Here is a 19,712-nt window from a genome sequence, read left to right on the forward strand (position 1 = left end):
ACTTACTCTTTAGGGAATGGGATAGGTTGAAGCAAACTGGCAAGAGCTGGTCTCCAATCGTCATAGTCTGATCTGAAATGAGAAAAGTGCTGTTAGTCCTGGACCCAATGCATAACCCACTCTTGTTTATCAGCTGTGCATTTGTCCTTGTAGGTAACACATCCACCACAGTATGTGTGAATGAGATCCATCTAGGGCTGGCTCTTGACCACCTGGCACCCCAGGTGCTGCTGAACTACAATTCCCACCAGTCCCAGATAGCATGGCCAGTGCCCAGAGGTGATGGGAGTTGTAGTTCAGCAACATTTGGAGGGCCACAGATTAGCACTCCTGGTCTTGGCTAAATCCTCTCCCTATAACAAGGAGCATTATTTGTGACCCACTCCATTTGTTGTGACCTTTTCATTTTCTTCTGTTATTATTATTGTTGTTGTTACATCTGTAGCCCATTGCATAACCTGGACACACAATCTGCATGCATGACTTATCCCTGTCTTTCAAGATGATATGATGTGAGAGGATCATAGATCTGATCACAAGAACACAGTTTTTGGAATGGGTGCTGATGTAAACTTCCCTTCAAATTAAAGAAAGAAAAAGAAAAAAGGTAACTTAATACTGGCCATGCAACTCAATCCACGGCATCTTTATGGGGTCACAGGCTGCAGGTTGTGGGAAAGAGCTCTTTCTTTCTGCCTGTGACCCTGGAAAGTGGCTGCCAGCCAGGAAAGACCAGCATCTGCCAACCTGGTGCCCCTCATATGTTGTTGGACTACAACTTCCTCCAGCCCCAGCCAGCACAGGTAATGGTGATGGGAGCTGCAGTCTAAAGCATCTGGAGAGCACCAACTTGGGGAAGGCTGCGATAAGCAAACACAACCAGAGCATTTTACATGCAAAGAAAGTTGTTCCTTGTTCCTTGCCAACTGGAGTCCAAAACATCTGGAAGGTGTCAGGTTGACAAAAGACTAGAACAGACAATACTGGGCTAAATGGGCAAACAATCTGACCTGGTATCTCCCCGGTGCAAACAATATGACATTCAGAAGACATTTGCAACTCTTTATTTCCAAAATTAAGCTTGGCTCACCACTTACACAGGAAGCATCAATCAACAGGCCAGCTAAGTGCTCCCCGCCCCAAATCTATTAGCAGTTGCAAAGGTGGGGCTTAAAATTCCTAATCATGCAAAGACCCCAAAACATACCCCCTGCCACCAGCAGCTGCACATCTCTGACTGTGCGACCCTTTCTGCCAAGGTCACAGAAAGCTCATGGCCAGCAGGGCCATCAGCTCCCTAAGACACAAAGGCTTATTGAGCTGCCACGTGACACAGCCTGGTCAGTTCTCTTTTCCCACCTTCAAACCTGCAGCATGTCAGCTTGTAACGACAGTCAACTCAGCAAATCAAACAAGCCTCTGCCTGAGCTGCATGTATATCTGTGTGTGTGTGTGTGTGTGTGTGTGTGTGTGTCTATCTGTCTGTCTATCTATCCACACACACACACACACACACACCCCATGGCTGTCATTGCTCCATGGACACCACCAGAGGCCTTTCCCCTTTTCCCAGTGTCGTCTTTCGGTTCAATAGAAAAAGCTGCCCTGCAGATCCCATAGAGCCGAAACAATCCCAAAACATATTAGCAGCCAGGGGCAACCCCGATAAACATAACATCAGAGAATGCACACAGGGTATTTGAAGCATGCAGCTGACCTATAGGGGAATGTGGAGAAGGTGGGGCCAAGCTGAAAGAAGACCTAAGTGGCCGCCAACCTCCCCTACTTCAGTTTTCTCCTCTACAAAAGGAATCCGTTTGCGGTTTGGTCAACACCTTTTCATTGAAACCAGCCTATTTCTTTATTGATAGTTTTATATACCACTTTGTAGCACTGCACTCTTAAAGCAGCACACAGTTTAACAGTGATACCACACCAAAACCTGCATATTCTGGGAGCCTGTAAAGGAAACCTGTCATTCAAAGACCTACATAAACTTCTTAGGAGTGATATCTGTTCTCTTTAAAAAAAGAAACAAGACAGCAACATATTAAAGGCAAAAGCATTCCAACCAGTATCTCCTCTTCTACCTGGCTCTGCAAGTAAACACCGCAGCAGTGTCAAGATGGGTGAACCTGCAAATTTCAGTCTCTCAGTTTCTCATATTTCCTTTGAAGTTCAGTTCCCCACACGAGTTTGTGATTTATTTATTTTTAAAAGTCATCATGGAAGCTCATCAGCATTTTAGTGTGAATTTCTCTGAATAACCAATTTTTGCAAAGCAGCTTTCCCCTAATACAACACGTTTTTGTATGTTTTTCCACTAACATATGCATCTTTGCACACATTACTTGGCTGGATAACTACATAGCAAAAGTTGGAGAAGTGCAAAGTTCAAAGGATGGCTGTGTTTCAGTTCAAGTACAAATTGGATTGATTCACCTATAAATACGAACTGGTTTGAATTTTGCTCCCATTCCTATAGCAGGCTTCAGTTTGAAAAGAAAGCCATTCCATCATGTGAGCCACAGATCTCTGCATTCAGTGGAGTTTAACTAAGCTCCTTCTTAGAGACAGCATTAAGGCAAACTCGTAGAAAGAACATCACAATCCATTTAATTGTTCTTTGAAGGATCTGACTCAGCACTCTCAAGCATGATACAGGCAACAGAGACAGTAAGATTCTTTGTGCAATACTAAGCAGACAGCATATTCTGGGAATAATTGCAATAATAAATTGTAATTATTCAAACCAAATCATGGATGCAGGACCCACCTATGGCTTTTCGCTTTGTAAGCATTAGACACTCCTATCAGAGAATAATGTGAATTATTCTTTGCCTACTCTGCAAGGTAACCGCCTTGCACTTATAGTGCAATTCTATACATGTCTGCTCGAAAGTAAGTTATGCTGAGTTCAATGGAGTTAACTCCCAGGTATACATATAGAAGTGCAGCCTTGCAGCACAATCCTAGCCATGTCTGCTCAGAAATTAAGTCCCATTGAATACAATGAGACTTATTCCCAGTAGTGTTAGGACTGCGTGCAGCCTTCGTCATTCTGAAGCCATGGTCATGGGGGATATCGAAAGATAACGCAGTAGCCTGAGATTTTTTTGTCTTCCATTTATGGCTGCATCTCTTTTTCTTTCTTTTGAAAGTGGATACAGAGAATTGGTGGTGCCCAACTAAGTTCTACTTGGAGTAGATTCACTGAAATTAATGGACTTAAGTTAGTCATGACCATTGATTTCAGTGAGCCCACTCTGAGTAAGACTGATATATTTCCCTTCACTGATCAAACTGCTCCATCTGGTCCTGTGCTGTTGTCATTGACTGGCAGCTGCTCTCCAGGATTACAAACAGGGAGTCTTTCCATCTCAAAGGTAATAGGCAGGCCTATATAGCCAAAGCCAGCTTAAGTTTTATTATCCACTGACAATTCGCATACTCCACCTCTGATCTATATAGAACTAGTATCCCTCCTCTTGGATGCAGCTCGTGGCCACGTGCAAGAAAAGCCTGGAGGGTCCTCCACAGAGCAGGTGGTTTGACAAAATTTAGGAAATTGCTTTGTCTGAAAAACTAACTCAACATAGAAGACTGGGGGACGGACAGTGAAAAATGGCACATTTGACATTCCATGCTTTCCTTTTCTTAGCTACGTGAACATAAATGCTGCCCTTCCCTGCCCTCTGGGCACCCAGTCTCTTTATGGAGGGCGTACACAGAGGAGCTCTGAATCAGGCAGCTTTTTACTTTGGAACTCTTTGCGACGCTGTTGTAACTTGATAGTGCTATTTATACTCCACACTTCTGTTGTAACTTTCAGGTTGTTTGAGTGTTTCCCAGCCCTACCTGGAGATGCTGGGGGCTGGACCTGTGATATTCTCTAATGTAAATCAAATGCTCTACCACTGAGCCGTAACACTTCCTCTGTCTAGCCCAGTACTGTGTACTAGGATGAGGTCTCTGGCAGAGAGGTGTCTTTCCCATCACCTGATCCCTTTTTAAAAACTGGAGATGCTAGCGATTGAGTTTAGGACAACCTCCTCCTCCATGCCATGCATGTGCTTTACCTCAGTCCAATGGCCCCTGACAGTGCCTTGAGCACTACTGGGATGAGGGAGAAAGTGGGGGGGAGCCACCCAAGATCAGCTGAGAGAGCTGCGGTGAATTATCGTACACGAGTTCCACCACACTCTGAAACCCCTGCACCTGTGCCTTCTGCTACACTGATCAAAGGAACATTCCATTTTCTTCTTTGGCTGGCCCCTTAGGAAGCCTGAGAGCAAACTTGTCGGGATCTAATCTTCAAATGGAAGAAGCGGAGGGGTGACTGGCAGGCAAGGAGCAACCCAGAAAATCAGGCAGTGACATCGCTATCTTGTAAAATATCCTCAGGGGTCAACGGGCAAACAGAAACTGGCCCTTTTCATCCACTGGATGCTATTTTTGGAGCTCCGCTGGCCGGGCCAGATGCCTGTTGCAGACATTAATGCCGGCATTAGATTTATTGCTCTGCTATTTACACATCTCACTGGATGCCTGCAGATGTGGAAGAGAAAAAGCCAGGCAGAAATGCACCCCACCGCCCACCCACACCCGCACAGTTCAAGAGAGGCAGCTTCAAAGGGCATGGAAACTACTCACAGCATCTTGAGTATTTCCACGTAGCAACCGAGGATGCGATCCGCCTGGGCGCTGAGCTCAATGCTCATGGTGCTACAGGTGGGGCTGACCATCAAGCAGTCTATCAGGTTGGGCTCACTGTCGTTGCCGACGTTGGCCGTCATCTTCTGGTTGGCTGTGTTGTTGCGCTCGACTTCCACGTGGATTTCGTTCGACGTGACGATGACCGACTTGAGGCGGGACTCAGTCAGTGTGGCTTCTTGGGACACCAAGTCAGGACTCGTGTGGAGCAGCCGGAGAGGCAAATTGGGCTTACGGTCACAGGGCTGCTGGCAGCCGTTACGAATTTCCTTCAGGCTTGGAGAATTGTCCCGGCTGTGTTTCAAAAACATAATTTTTTTAAAGTCTAAAAAAGAAGCCTTTACTAGCCAGGCACAACAGAAATTAGTAAGGAGGAGGGGTAGCCTAGCTGTGTTGTAACAGATCCCCAGCTTACATCTTGGCCCCTTGCAATTGCCACAGTTCTATTTATACCAGAGGAAAACAAACATCTCCCCAAAGAATTTACAGTATGGGCCATATTTTTCTGAAGGCCTGTGAACCCATTGCTAATGGGGAGGAATGTGGTTCTCTCTTCCAAATGACGCAAAAACTGTGATGAAATTCATACTCCAGTAGACAGCTGTCCAGCTTTGTTGGAGAGTTTACTTGAGGAAGGGATAGAGTCTGGAGGCATCACCCCCAACACTCTCCCAGCCCTATGGAAAGCTAGAAAATCCTACGGCTCTTGCCACTGCTCCCTCAACATCCTTTTCGTGCCTCTGGTAATGGGGAGTGGGGAGGGAGGAAATGGTTCACTTGGGGATGATAGTGAACTTGGCCTGGGGCTTGCGCAAATATTAGCAAGCTTCCTACCCTCCTGAGTCAGACCACTGTTCCATCTACACTCAGAACCACCTACACTAATGGTTTTTCCAGGGATTCACACAGGCCATATTTGGTGATACGAAGGATTGAACTTGGGACCCACTGTGCACCAAGTCTGTGCTCTACCACAGAACTATGACTCTTTCCTACAGGAATCTGCCCTGGACTGCTGTGTGGACCTTCTGTGTGTGCTCAGTGGTTGGTGACACAAAGCAGACAATTCATGAATCTGGGACAGTACAGAAGCTATACTGTGGTTAACTGCCATCTGCTACCACTTCAGGTTCAAATGGGGAAGGCGTGTGATGGGATGCACCCAGGCTGCACTCACACTGCAGGGCTCAGTTGTGGAATATATGAAGGATAATTAAAGTTCCTCTGAGCATGTGTGGAGTCCCTTCCCACATACATACTTCAGAGTTAAGGTGAAGAGATTTCTGGGATACATGACATAGCTCTGAGGCAGGCCTCAATTCTGGACCTCTTCATTAAAAAAACCCTGGGCTTGGAGGGTGGGACGGAAGAATGTCTTACTTAGACTAAGAGGTTGGAAGTACTCATGCAGTGCAGGCGTAAGGAACGTGGTGTTGACAGACCACAACTCCCATCATCCTTTATGACTGGCCTTGATGGCCAAGGTTGATGGGAATAGCAGTCCTGCATCATCTGGCACCATGTTGTTGTTGTTTTTATAAAATTTTTATTAGTTTTACAAAAATTTTATAAACACAAACAAACAAACAAAGACACTTACAAACATGCATAATTTCATATCCTTTTTTTCTTAGACCTTACTTCGTCAACTTCCCCATACCTCCCCTTTCTACATCCCAATTTCCAAAGTTATTTCAGCAAATCCTAACACTTAATTTTATCGAATTTTTCCCTTATTCTTTTCTTTTACTTAATCTTTTTCAGCTGTAAACCCCTTTTTTCCCCATCTGGCACCATGTTGGCTACCCCTGATGCCATGTAAATTCAAACACAATTTAAATTGAACTTCATATCTGAAATGCACAAAGAAAATGCTCTGGTATTTAGGGAAAGGCAGGATATCAATGTAATGAAATAAATAAGGTGCAGGAACCAGAATATACAAAGATACATGCCTGGCATGTGAATCACAGACATGTGCTTCAAAGGCCACACAGTAAACACGGAAGTGGCAATCCTTTTTTTCTCCAATTGCCACTGTGAGAAAGCTGGGACATGAACCTTTTGCAACTGGCAGTGTACCATATGAATTTTGTGATTACTCAGGCATCCAAAACCAAAGTACAAGTGAACTGTCAACCAAATGCCAAAGAGAAGACCTTCACTCCAGAGACCGCGACTACTAACCTGTTGATGAATTCTTCGTAGCACGAATAAATGGCAGCTAAACAGACGGCCACGAGATTTGGCAGGACCCTGGGGTGGGGGCACTGTCCGGTAGGGCCATGCATGCTGGAAAGACAACACAAAAGTAGCAGCATGAGGGCACAATCGCGAGGCAACAGTGCTGGAGTAAATCAGAAGTGGGGAACCTTTTCCCCCAAAGGCTGCATTCTGCCAGGGGTAATTTGCTGGAGGCTGCATGCTGGAGGGGGTGGAGTCAGAGCTACAAGCAGACAGGGCCATGTCCCAAGATGAGCAGAGCCAGAACCAAAAGTGAGAGGGGCCATCCCATTTTCCCGTGTTTCTGCTATCCCACTTTAAATTTAAATTCTCTCTCCCTAGCCTCTCCTGCCATAAAGTCGCTTGCAGGTCGTGTGCCTGTAGCCTGAATCTATGGACACAAAATGCAGTGTAGGACTAGAATGTTGAGAAAGGGTTGCTCAGCATGTGCCCATGCGCAACATTTTTTTTTCCGCCGGAGAGCAACGTTTGGCAGTGAAATAGAAGCAGCTCTGAAACTTACTACTGGCAACTCTAGTGCTGCTACTGAGGAGATGAAGAAGAGAGAGGAGAATTAAAGGATTAACACCCTAGAAGGGCAGAGTTTTTGAGAGAGAACAAGCCACTGACCTGTGAATAAACTTCTTCACTACTTCCATGCCAGCGTTCAGTTCATTCAAGGCCAGAATGTACTCCTGAGTAAAAAGCCTCAACCTAGGGCACTTCCCAAAATCCTGCCCAAAACAGGAGAGAGAGAGCAAATAATGTCACAGAAGAATGGATGAAAGGCTTCATTCAAGCTGTGGATTTTAAGTGAGGAAATGTTCACCTGGACCTGTTTAACAATGTGAGGCAGCATTAGTCACCACTTATAACCCCCACTTTCATTCATACAAACATAAGAGGAGTGCAGCTGGTATCAGGCTAAAGACCTATCTAGTCCAGCATCATGTTCAAACATTGGCCAACCAGAAGCTTATGGGAAGCCCACAAGCAGGACCTGAGTACAGCAGCACGCTCCCCACTTGTGAGTCCCAGCAAGTGGTATTCAGAGACATACGGCTTGCGAGAGTGTTGGTAGAACAGAGCCATCCAGATGGTCATTACATTTTCCATTCAAACAAGGCACAGATAACATTCTCCAGCCTATCTTTCTGCTTGCTGACTTCTGTCATCAAGCATTTCCCCCCATATTTATATGTACATGTAATTAATAAATTTATGGATTGGTCCCACTAACAGATCTCACAATAAAACTTATGCATCAGTTAATGCACAAAAAAATAAGATACCAAATAATCAAAACATAAACAGGTAGGGAAACATGATTCTGTTTGTTAAGATAAGATTTCTACTTGCAATCCTCAATGCTCTCAACAAGAAATTAGCTGCAGTCTCTGTAACCATCTCATTTGCACCAATATTGATTTTAGGAGGTTTAAATGCCTTTATAAAATTGTTTTTTCAAATAGTTTCATAAACTGCTTTAGGAATCGCAGAGCTGAAAAGCAGTATATTACTACTGCGTGATAATCAGCTAAATCATACTCAAGAGTAGACCGGCAGAAATTAACAGACTTCCGTTACTAAAATCTATTGCTTGTCACAGACCTGATTTTGTACTGAGAGCTTCTTCCAGGTGTTTTAAGTGTGGTGGGGTCAGCAGGGGACCAAGGGGTATGAGCACTGGGCGGGGGCGGGGGGCAGGGAGCTTGTCATCTGCTGTGATTTGACTCTCTATGTGGCCTCTGCCTGGCAAAACATTTTGCTCTTGTTTCTTCATGAAATTCCTCAGTCTGTTGTCATTCAGTGCCTGACTATAAAGCCTCCTGGTTTGACTGCAAACAGAAGTGCATGAGATCATAAAAGGAATCTAGATTTATGCTTCCACTTATAACGCCATTAGAATAACAAATGCTCCTATGGTGTCACGTGTGGCGGTGGTCCAATCCCATCACAACTAATAAGGCAGACTGCAACAGCTGAGGCAGGCCTGAGCGAAGAAAAAACATGGCCACTTGCACACAATAAATCCAGATTCTCATTATCTAGCCTGCACAGTTGATCTTCTAGCCTGTAGCTAAAGAGCAATTTTACACCCCCCCAAGCCACTGCCAATTGTCTGTTCCAACCTTCAACTTAATTGCTACTTAATTGAGATTTTTTAAAGGAATTGTTTCCCGCCATCCCATTCTCTATCCTGTCTCCACCACCAAAACACCCAGGCTTGTAGGCCACAAAACCCCTGCCTTCCACACATTTAAAAATATGTGAATGAAAAAAATGAAATAAATCTGGTATCGCACTGGATTCTTAACACACACGTTGTTGGAGATTCCTGGTGCCAAGTGAGAAATTGCAGGCAATCTGACACCAGTGGTGTGAGCCTTTCCACACTGCAATGACCTGCAAACAGCTGCAAGATCAGTCGATGTGCACTTTTTTGAAAATGGAAAAAAGGGAGCGTCACTTACAAAGAAATTTGCTGCATAGCATAAGAAGGCAATAATTACATCCTGTGGCTTTGACAGCATTTATTCAGAGAAGGGCTTGTCATCCAGTTAAAAAATAGTCATCATAGGTTGAGCAATCTATTGATTAAGTCTGTATATGAGCAAAAATAATTACAAACCTAAGAAGAGCCTGGCGGCTGGATCAGACCAAAGGCCTGTCTAGTCCAGCATCCTGTTCTCACAGTGGCCGCCCAGGTGCCTCTGGGAAGCCAGCAAGCAAGGCCTGAGCACAACAGCACTCTGCCCAACTGCAGTTTCAAGCAACTGGTATTCAGAGGCCTGCTGCCTCCAATAGGGAGGTAGAACACAGCCATCAGGATTAGTAGCCACTGACAGCATAAAGACATTGAGTGGCTTAGTAGCACAAGACAGTGTTTCATGTGGGAGGAAAGAAAGATAAGCACACTGCACATGTTATCACAAAGAGCCCTGCTGGGTCAGGCCATGAAAACATAAAAAGAACTCCCCTGGATCAGACCTTGGGACCAATCTAGTCCGATATCGTGTTTCTCGTAGTGGCCAACTAGATGCCCCTGAGCAGCCTACGAGCAGGACATGCAAGGGCACCAGCTCCCCCTGAAGCAAAAAGCGTCATTTCCTTTGTTTTTACACAACACAAGCTTGTGCCATAGAAGAAACACGAGTGCCAGAAGCTGCTTTTTAACAGGTCAGAGACGATTAGTCCATCTGACCAAGTACTGCCTACAGCAACAGGCAGTTGCAACTCAGGGTTCCCAGGCAGAAATCCTTCTGAACCTCCACTGCTGGATCCTTTTCACCAGGAATTCAAGGGATTGCACCTGGATCCTTCTGCATTCAGAGGATGCTCAGCCCCCTTTCTGTCTTAAAAGAAGCAGTATCTCCAGTTTGCAAGAGAGAGGGAGGCCTCTTTTAAGTTGGTGCCTGCTGTTTCTAATGACTTGAACAGGAGAAAAAAACACCCCACAACTTTGGTTAAAAAATCTGCAGCCTGATTAAACAGGAACATCTTTGTAACTGATTAGAAGTTTGGTGTTTGTTTGTTTGTTTGTTTGTATTTTTAAAAATGTGGAGATTGTTATTTCACTGTATCTGGGCTGGATTTGAAATGGTTTTTATATATGAAATGGATTTTGCAAATATAAGTATTTTGATTGTGTATGTTTGTATAGAATTTCGATCTTTTTTATTGTTGATGTTTTTATTGCTAAATCACTTTAAGAAATATTTTATAGGAAGTAATCCATAAACGGAATAACATGAAATAAATAAAATAAGCAACTTAACTCACCATATTGTGTTTGAGGATTCTTTGTACAACCGGAGTGAACACTTCTATGACCACCATGGATCGAGGGCGTTCTCTGCAATGCTGCATTAAGAAAGCACACAGACACATATATTTGAAAAAAGAGTTGAGAAGAGGCAACTTGATCTCTCACCAACGATATACAAAGCCATCAAATAAATCAACAAAAGAAAATTAGATGGTCCCAAATTGGTTTTTCACATTGTGGGTTACAAAAATGCACCAAAACTGTGTGAAGAATTCTAAAGAGATAGCTTACTGGGAACTCTAAAAACAAATTTTGACTATGGAAGATCTGAATCTTATGAAACAGGAGGGACAACCATGGTCGATACACATTGAACTGCCACTGGGCAATTTGCCCTTTGTAATACAAAAACAATGCATGTATCAAGAACATAAGGAGAGCACAGCTGGCTCACACCAACAGTTTATTGTAACAACCCTGTGAGGCCAGTAGAGCTAAGATGGTACAGTGGTGCCTCGCAAGACGAAATTAATTCGTTCCGCAAGTCTCTTCGTCTTGCGAGTTTTTCGTCTTTCGATGCACAGTTTCCCATAGGAATGCATTGAAAATCAATTAATGCGTTCCTAGGGAAACCGCCTTCAGACCAGGTCCGGGGACAGTCTGTCCCCGGACCTCTTCTGAAGGCTGGGGGGGGGACAAGGGCTTTTCTTCCCACCCCCAGCATTTTAAAAAACCCCGGGACAGCGGAGGACTTCTCCGCTGTCCGGGGCGATTTAAAAGCCCCTGGGAAGGCAGGCAGGGGGGGACAAAGACTTTCGCCCCCCGCCTGCCTTCAGAAGGTGTTCCCGCCCCGCCGCCCGGCTTCGGAGCAGCGTTCCGAAGCCCAGCGGCGGCGGGAGGAGGCGTTCCCGCCCCACCGCCCGGCTTCGGAGGAGGTCCGAGGACAGTGGGGAAGACGCGCTGCGCTTCCCCGCTGTCCCGGATATTTCCCTATGGGCTGTCGTCTTGCAAAGCAAGCCCATAGGGAAATTCGTCTTGCGAAGCGCCTCCAAAACGGAAAACCCTTTCGTCTAGCGGGTTTTCCGTCTTGCGAGGCGTTCATCTTGCGAGGTACCACTGTATTTTCAACCTTGGAACCCCAAATGTTGCCCCATCATCCCCAGCCATTGGCTAAGCTGGCGTGGCGATGATGGGAATTGCAGCCCAACAACATCAGTAGACCCAAAGTTGAAGAACACTAGGTGAAAAGTCAGTGGCCGGCCCAAGGTAACCTACTGAGCTTTCTGGCTGAGTGTGATTCGAATCCTGGTTTCCCACTCTTAACCACTACATTGCTTTGTAGCTAGTTGTTACCCAGGGTCGCCAAATGCCAAACTCCCCCACCAAGTTGTCTGCATGTACCAGTGAACTTGGGGAGGGCCGGTCTCTCACTTTGCACTAGGCTTTGAAGAAAGGCAGAGACAGCACAAGCCTATCTTGCTGCGTCTGAAATTTCCCATGTGTTCTGCCACTGGGCTATGGTCCACTTCCTGTTCCTGTATGTACAGGCTGTTTTTAAAAATGTAATGGCTTTGCATTAAAATATCTGGAAAACGTTGCCAGAATACAATGGCTTCAATATGCACATGGAGCCTGGCTATATGTGGAGGAAACCACCCGTTTATTTTAACAGCAGGGAAAGATCCATGGTTATATTGGTGGCACCAGAAAGGAGCATGCCCAAACACTGAGGGTAGGGAAACTCCTGAATGCACAGAACGTAAAGTGTATATTCAAACCTCCCATGAAGGTTAAACCAGTTGAAGTCAGCAGCGTAGATGTGCACTGAGCATAGCAAAGCCTGGGGAATGTTTTAAAACACACACACACACATTTCAGAAATACCTTGCAGAAAAATTCACACAAGTCAGGAGGTGGGTGGTTGTTTTCAAGCAAAGGTGCAAGTGCCTAAAAATAGAGAGGACAGGATTATACATAAGATATTTGACTGTGTCAGGGACAGAAAGTTGCATTATTAATTTAAGTTAAAGGAAAAAATCCAATTTGAACTCATATTGGTATGCAATTCCTGTTTGCATATTACATGAATATATTCTGTAAAATAAGTAAGTTCTCATTTACCAATATCAATAAGTACATACAAATGTTGATTACTTCTTATTTTTTCCATCATTCACACCAACATAATAAATTAGTCTTGACATTATTGCATAACCCCATAATTTACTTAATAATTCATTCATCATTTGTGTGTAATCATCTTTCCAGTTTTCTTATAAAGTATCTATATGTAAAAGACGAAAACCATTTAAATAATAATTAAAGCAGCATCTGTCTAGTATTTATTTGCTTGCAACCCAAAACAGAAAAACAAATGTTAGGTACAGCGGTACAGGTACTGCGGTACAGCAAACACTGTACAAATTAAAACACTGTTAAGCCCCTAGACTCTGTCAAGCACAGAGGTAGCCATAGGGCCCAGGGATGGCAGGGGCCTGGGGCTAGGGTTCCAGCACTGGGAGAAAAGAATCTAAGGAGGCAGATAATGTAGACTAAGACAATAGTCAGGATACTAGGGAAACACACTAAAGTAAGGGGGCCCCCACACTGCTTATTTAGTTTGCTGGTTTGCCAAGGATGCCAGAGCACCAGTTAGTGGAGTAGAGGTAAGATGCTTGAGGCTGGTTTCTGGAGGCTCTGATTTGAAACCCCCCCCCTTCTCCCCCCTTCTTGATGCCTTAGAAGCATCAACCCACTATAAAGTTTATAAAAGAAAGCAAACAACTAATAACAAAACCACGTGACAGGCTGGCAGTTAGGGTAGTTCTCCATAATGCCTAACCACATTTGGGGCAGCAAATTCATTTCTAACCTTTTGTGCTGCCAGTGCAAAGAAAGCTTCCTTGCAAGTCACATTTGTGTCCCTGTCAGCAGGATGATGACACGTTTTCACACAACATTTCACAAATGTTACTATGGCAAGTCAGAATTCCTGCTAGTGGAACATACAGATGAAGCTGTAGTAAACTGGAAGCAGATACAGGGATTTCCATCCCCTCTGCTTTCTAACTTTCACAAACTAACATTCAATAGAGGTGAGTAAGTAAGAAAATGTTCAGACTATTAACTTGATAAGACTTATTTTCAAAGGCTGCTCAAAGATGCTTCTTGCAAAGTCTGGGGGCCACATGCTGGTGGTGGGCGGGGCCAGAGGCAAAAGTGGGCAAAGCAAGAAATGCAATTTTTACCTTTATACAGTAGGCAAGTTTCTACACATGCTCTCACACACCCCTCTACACTACACCCAGGCAAGCAAAAGAGGCAATATCAGAGTTCAATGACTCCTTAAAGGTAAAAGGATCCCTGGCCATTAGGTCCAGCTCATCTCGCTTTATTGGCCGAGGGAGCCGGCGTACAGCTTCCTGGTCATGTGGCCAGCATGACTAAGCCGCTTCTGGTGAACCAGAGCAGCGCACGGAAACGCCGTTTACCTTCCTGCCGGAGCAGTACCTATTTATCTACTTGCATTTTGACGTGCTTTCGAACTGCTAGGTTGACAGGAGCAGGGACTGAGCAACGGGAGCTCACCCTGTCACGGGGATTCAAACCGCCGACCTTCTGATCGGCAAGTCCTAGGCTCTGTGGTTTAACCCACAGCGTCACCTGTGTCCCATTCAATGACTCCTTACAGCTAGGCAAAATCGGTGTACGAATCAGGGCCAGTGAGGGGTGTGGCCTGCAGAGAGTCCCAAGGGCCAGGCAGAGAGACCCGGAGGGCCACACTTGGCCCCTAGACCTGGCATTCCCCACCCTGCTGCAAAAAAGCTAAACTCTCCATATTTTGTGCAGGGGAGTCTCAGAGCTTTGCTGCTTTTTGTGGAAATTACTCAGTCAAAACAAGATGTTTGCTGTACCTACACCCTGGGCCATCCTTTCTCTGCCCATCACTAGGCAACTCAATGTGGTTACATACAGTAAATATATTAAAGGTTTATAGCTGCTGTGGTGCATGTAATGACATTATATCACTGCTGCCTTCATTGTAAATTACAGCGTTGCTGGAACAAAAGATTCTCAGTATCTGGGGAGGCCCTTGGGCCTTTCTATCCCTGAACTAAGGGATTCCTGGTATCAGTTTACAAAGTTGATCTCTTTAAGCACAACAGCTGGGACACTTTGTGTTAAATCTTTCAAACGCCAGAAGTTTGCACACATTTATTTATCTAACAGAATTTGTATACGGCTTAAGAGTAAATGAAATCTCTAAGCAGCTTACAAAGAACGTACAATATGCATCAAATTTGCCATTAAGAGTCACAAGTTAAAAACAAGACTGTTTTTAAATAATTATAATAATAATAATAATAATAATAACAACTTTTATTTATACCCCACACTCCCCAGCCAAGGCCGTGTATATATAAAAAAACCAGTAACAGAAATAAAACCAACAAATTAAATACATACATTATAACCTAAAAATATGTGTTGACTTTACATGTCTGGGTAGGCTTGCCTAAACAAAAAAAAGTTTTTAGCAGGTGCTGAAAAGAGTACAGCAATGGTGCCTGCCTAATGTCAATGGGAGGGGAATTTGAGAGGGCAGGAGGCGTGACAGTGAAGGATCAGTTCCTTACAAGTGCAGTAGCAACATTGTGTGGTACATTGTGAGTAGCACAAACAGAAGAGGTCAAGTGGGCACAAATGGGTAACGGAATCCTTCCGGCAAACTGGCCCCAGGTCGTTAAGGATTCTATATGCCAATAAGGAGGAGCAGATCTGAAGTTTGGGGGCTGCTCTTGGATTCAACCCTGTCACTGGAGGCTCAGGTGGTTAGGAGTGCCTTCTCCAGCTGTTCACACTTCATTCTGTTTTATTATTTATTCTACATTGCCTCCCCCTATGTTACCATATTATTGCCACCTGGAGAGGCCCATTTGCACTATGGCACAATAAAAGCAGAACAACACCCCAGGTACAACGTTTGTGGTATAAAAAGTTTTAGGATTTTTGCAGGAAACAATGGGGCAAGCATCCTGAACCTCCATCCTGCTGCTACTGAACTCCAAATCAGGACAGCAGAGAACATTTGCTCTTGTTTTTCAGTGGCCCACCCCACCCCTCAAAGGGCATTCTGACTATACTGCTGGCAGGTAATAACAGGGAGCACAAATTAACCTATTTGGGATCGAAAGGAAATGTTAACTGTGGCTTTGGAAACGGATTGCCATGACAACCACCCAGCTCAACTGGGCTCCCGAGTGGTGGCTAAGTGCAAAATTCACACCTGGCGACAGCTGTGCTCTGCTGTCGTGTTGCTTTTACTGGAAGATTTGCCGAGACATGATATGATCAGGTGATAGCAACATCCTATATTGGATTACCGAGTAAATCTCTTGGAAATCGCCAGTGGCCGAAATCAAATTAGAATGAGGGGAGGCAATTTTCACCTCTCTAACAAATTGCTAGCATCATTAGGATCTATTTATTTATTTATTTATTTTTAATGGCTCTATGGAGAGGACAAATACTTACTTTTCCTCTTATTTAACTAGCAAACCAGAAACATTTGGGATTAGATATTTATGCAGGAAACGGGTGGGGTCAGGAGTCAAAAACTATGGATTTAGGTTTAGGCATGGGTCATGTTCACAATAGGAATGGAAGGAACTGTCAGTGTCAGTTCTCTCAGCATCTCATTGTTCCAATCTTAAATTCAGTTCTCCACATTTTACAGCAAATTGCAAATTATTATTTTTTTAAATCCTCATGAAAATTCACCAGCATTTTACTGCAATTTTCTCCCAGGGAATACATTTTTATATGCAGTTTTGCCTAATGTAAACATTTTTGCAAGGAATTTCCCCCTAATATAATGCATTATGCACACACCTTCCCCTAAAGTTTGCACTTTTTGCAAACATTGTTTGCCTGTGGTATGGCCTAGTGAGAGTTCCAAGGGCCAGACAGAGAGACTTGGAGGGCCACATGAAGTTTCCCACTGCTTAGCTTACGGCAGTGTAGCATCAGAATGAGGAGCAAAGAGGCCACAATCCTCTCTCTGAGAGCCCACACATTTGCTTCCTTGAGTCCAACCATTGCTTGTCTTAATGTTACATATGAGGATGCTTTCAATGCAGTGCTATTTTTAAGAAATGTATTACGTTTGCCCAATTGCAGCAGGTCAAGTCAGTAATAATGCAAAAACTGACAAAAAAACTGCTGAAAAAAGCCTGATGGAACAAACACAAATTAACTAGGCAAAGTGAACATCTCATATGTATTTATGATCTGTCCCCATACCTGCTGGAACCAACAGGTCCTGAAACAGTCAGGAGTGTGGCCTAGAGTAGAATTTATAACCATGGCCTCCTCAAACGTAGACACCCCCCAAGTAATTTAGGAACTGCATTTTTGTTAGGATGTACATAAAAACTCTCATATGCTCATGAAACTAACATTCCAAATTTCTTTGTGGTAGTGAGGAGAAACCCTGAGAATGAAACCAGTTTTAGATCTATAGTAGAACAGTACAGAAAAATGAGCAGAAGAAAAAAAAGATGGGGAAAAGGTAAGCAAAACAAAATGAAGGTAACGACAAAAATATGTTACTCCATACTCACCACAATAATGTTTTCATGCTCTTGAGTGGTTAAGTTATTATTCTGAAAGGGGAAAACAAATGAGAAAATCAGCAAGCAAGCCTGCTTTGTTTTTGTTCTTTTTAAAATCTGGGTAGGCTTGCAAGTCCTTTTCCCTTAAGCGTCCTGTCTTGAAGAGTGGCCAATATGGCACAGTCTTAAAAGAGTGGCCCATCAGCCCCCATATGTTCTAGCACCCATCCCTTTGTCCTGCATAGAGTTCAAGACTGGACCTGAAGAGTATCCCATCCAAGAACAGGCCCCAGAGCAGGGGTTGGCAGATGGTACCACAGCAGCACCTGGGGGATTTGCAGTGGATCTGTAAGAGTTTCTAACTTCCAGTGATCAGTGACAACCAAAAAGACTGTTCATCCCACCCCCACTAATTTTGGGCTGCTAGGGTTAGGTGGTATCAATACTGGATTTTTGTGTGAAAGCAAAGACAGCGAGCTCAGCTTTGGTCCTGAATCTGTGGCCTGCAGGTGAAAATTTGCATGTGTATATGCAGGTCAACTTGGTCTTCATAACTGAATAATGTCTCCCATACCAAAGGTGTCTGTCCAAGTCAACAACTTATGCCCAGTCGAACCATGTAGCCAAGTACTGTTGGTTCTGACTGACAAAAGCTTTCCAGTTATTCAAAGTTAGTTCTACTCAGAATAGACCCACTGAAACAAACAGGCATCACTAACTTAAGCCCATTAATTTCAATGGAACTATTCTGTGTACACAGCATAGTTACAACAGTGCTCTCGTAACTTTTCCCCTTACTATCCAAGATCTTTAACTGGGACTTTATGTCTAGGTTGAATGTGCTCCACCACTAAGCTCTGGCAGGAATGGGCAACATGCTCCCCGCCAGATGTTGTTGGACTACAACTCCCATCATCCCCGACCACTGGGTTCATTTTGGCTGGGACTGGTGGAAGCTGTAGTTCAGCAACAGCTGGAGGGCTGTTGGCTACCTCTGGGCTATGGCTTCTCCCCTTACACATTTTCCTAAGTGGGAGAGGGAACACAGCTCAGCAGCAGAACCTGTGCTTTTGATGCAAAAGATCCTAGCTTCAACCCTTGACAACGCTAGAGTTTACTCCCACAAGAAGCAGTGAAGGTCACCCACTTGGATGGAGTTAAGAGAGGATAAGATGAATTGAGGGAGGATAAGGCTATCAATGACTACTAGCTACTATAGCTATGTTCTGCCTCTGCTGTCGGAGGCAGTATGTCTCTGAATACCAGTTGCTAAGAATCACAAGTGGGATCACCTGGTTGGCCACTGTGAGAACAGGAAGCTAGACCAGACGGGCCCTTCTTGAGTCCTTATTTCTATGGAAAAAGGGGTCTTGAGTAAGATCTTGGGTAACAGCTGACAGAAAAGGCCTCTGCCTAAGACCCTGGAGAGCCACTGCCAGTCCGAGTAGCCACTATTTATTTGTTTGGACATTTATATCTCACCTTCCAATGATAAAATCGTACTCAAGGCAGCTTGCAATAAATATATCACAACAAAATTAAAAGCAAACCTAGCAATAAAGCAAACTGCAGTAGCGCAGCATCATAAATTGCTGCTGTAAAAAAAGCAGCAGGCCGAAGCACTGAGCTAGATGGACCAAGAGTCTGACCTAGCATAAGGCAGCTTTTGGTATCTGACTACTCTGTCTGCATCTGCTCCCACACAGGAACATAGAAAATTGCCTTAATACCATGTTATTGGGCATCTAGCTTAGTACTGTCAACACTGACTGGCAGCAGCTCTCCAGAGTTTCAGACAGAGGGCATTCCCAGCCCTACCTGGAGATTGCCAGGGATTGAACCCGGGGCCTTTTGCATGCAAGGAAGATGTTCTGCAGTTGAGCTGCAGATCTTGCTATATTTCTATTAACTAAGTTTGGTCTATAGTGGCACAAAACCCGCCTCGCAGACAAGGTTCATACACAGAGTGCTATCATGGTGCATGGCTGATAGTATGGGAGCAGGGCCGTTCTTGTGTCTCTCTGGAATCAGTTGGTCTAATGAGACCTGCTCCATCCTAACATTAACAATTTTTAGGAAAAGGTAGAAGACCTGTTTTACTTTCCTCAAACTCTGAATAGTTGCTTTTTTAAAAAAAAACCACGACATTTTCCCTTACAGTATGGACAAGGTCTCATTTATTTCAAAAGGAAAGAGCCCGGCAATGAACCTCGTTTTAAAAGAGGACTGGTTCCTGGCATTTGCAGAACCTGAGATGCGAGGCAAAATGTACAGACACTACCTTTCTCATGTCTACTTCCCTCATTCAGTGTTTTAGTCCCTTGCCTGTTCCCCTGGAAAAAGTCCTATGGACACTCATTCTTCAAAGTGCTTCCCTTTAGCTGGAACATGCC

The 19,712-nt window shown here is 44.3% G+C and overlaps 1 protein-coding gene across 2 annotated transcripts in view; it reads right to left on the bottom strand.

Annotated features, from left to right (window-relative positions):
- Nucleotides 1–19,712, bottom strand: part of CMIP (c-Maf inducing protein) — a 153,475-nt gene that overhangs the window by 14,725 nt on the left and 119,038 nt on the right. For both annotated transcript variants that reach the window (XM_082232314.1, XM_082232315.1), the window contains 7 exons: nt 17,329–17,370; nt 12,590–12,652; nt 10,720–10,800; nt 7,567–7,670; nt 6,901–7,005; nt 4,654–5,007; nt 7–72 (listed from right to left, as the gene is read on the bottom strand). In XM_082232314.1, coding sequence (XP_082088440.1) covers nt 7–72; nt 4,654–5,007; nt 6,901–7,005; nt 7,567–7,670; nt 10,720–10,800; nt 12,590–12,652; nt 17,329–17,370 — 815 coding nt within the window. The remainder of the gene's footprint in view (nt 1–6; nt 73–4,653; nt 5,008–6,900; nt 7,006–7,566; nt 7,671–10,719; nt 10,801–12,589; nt 12,653–17,328; nt 17,371–19,712) is intronic.

The sequence above is a fragment of the Podarcis vaucheri genome (assembly GCF_965113315.1).
Source record: "Podarcis vaucheri genome assembly, chromosome: 7".
NCBI lineage: Eukaryota > Metazoa > Chordata > Lepidosauria > Squamata > Lacertidae > Podarcis > Podarcis vaucheri.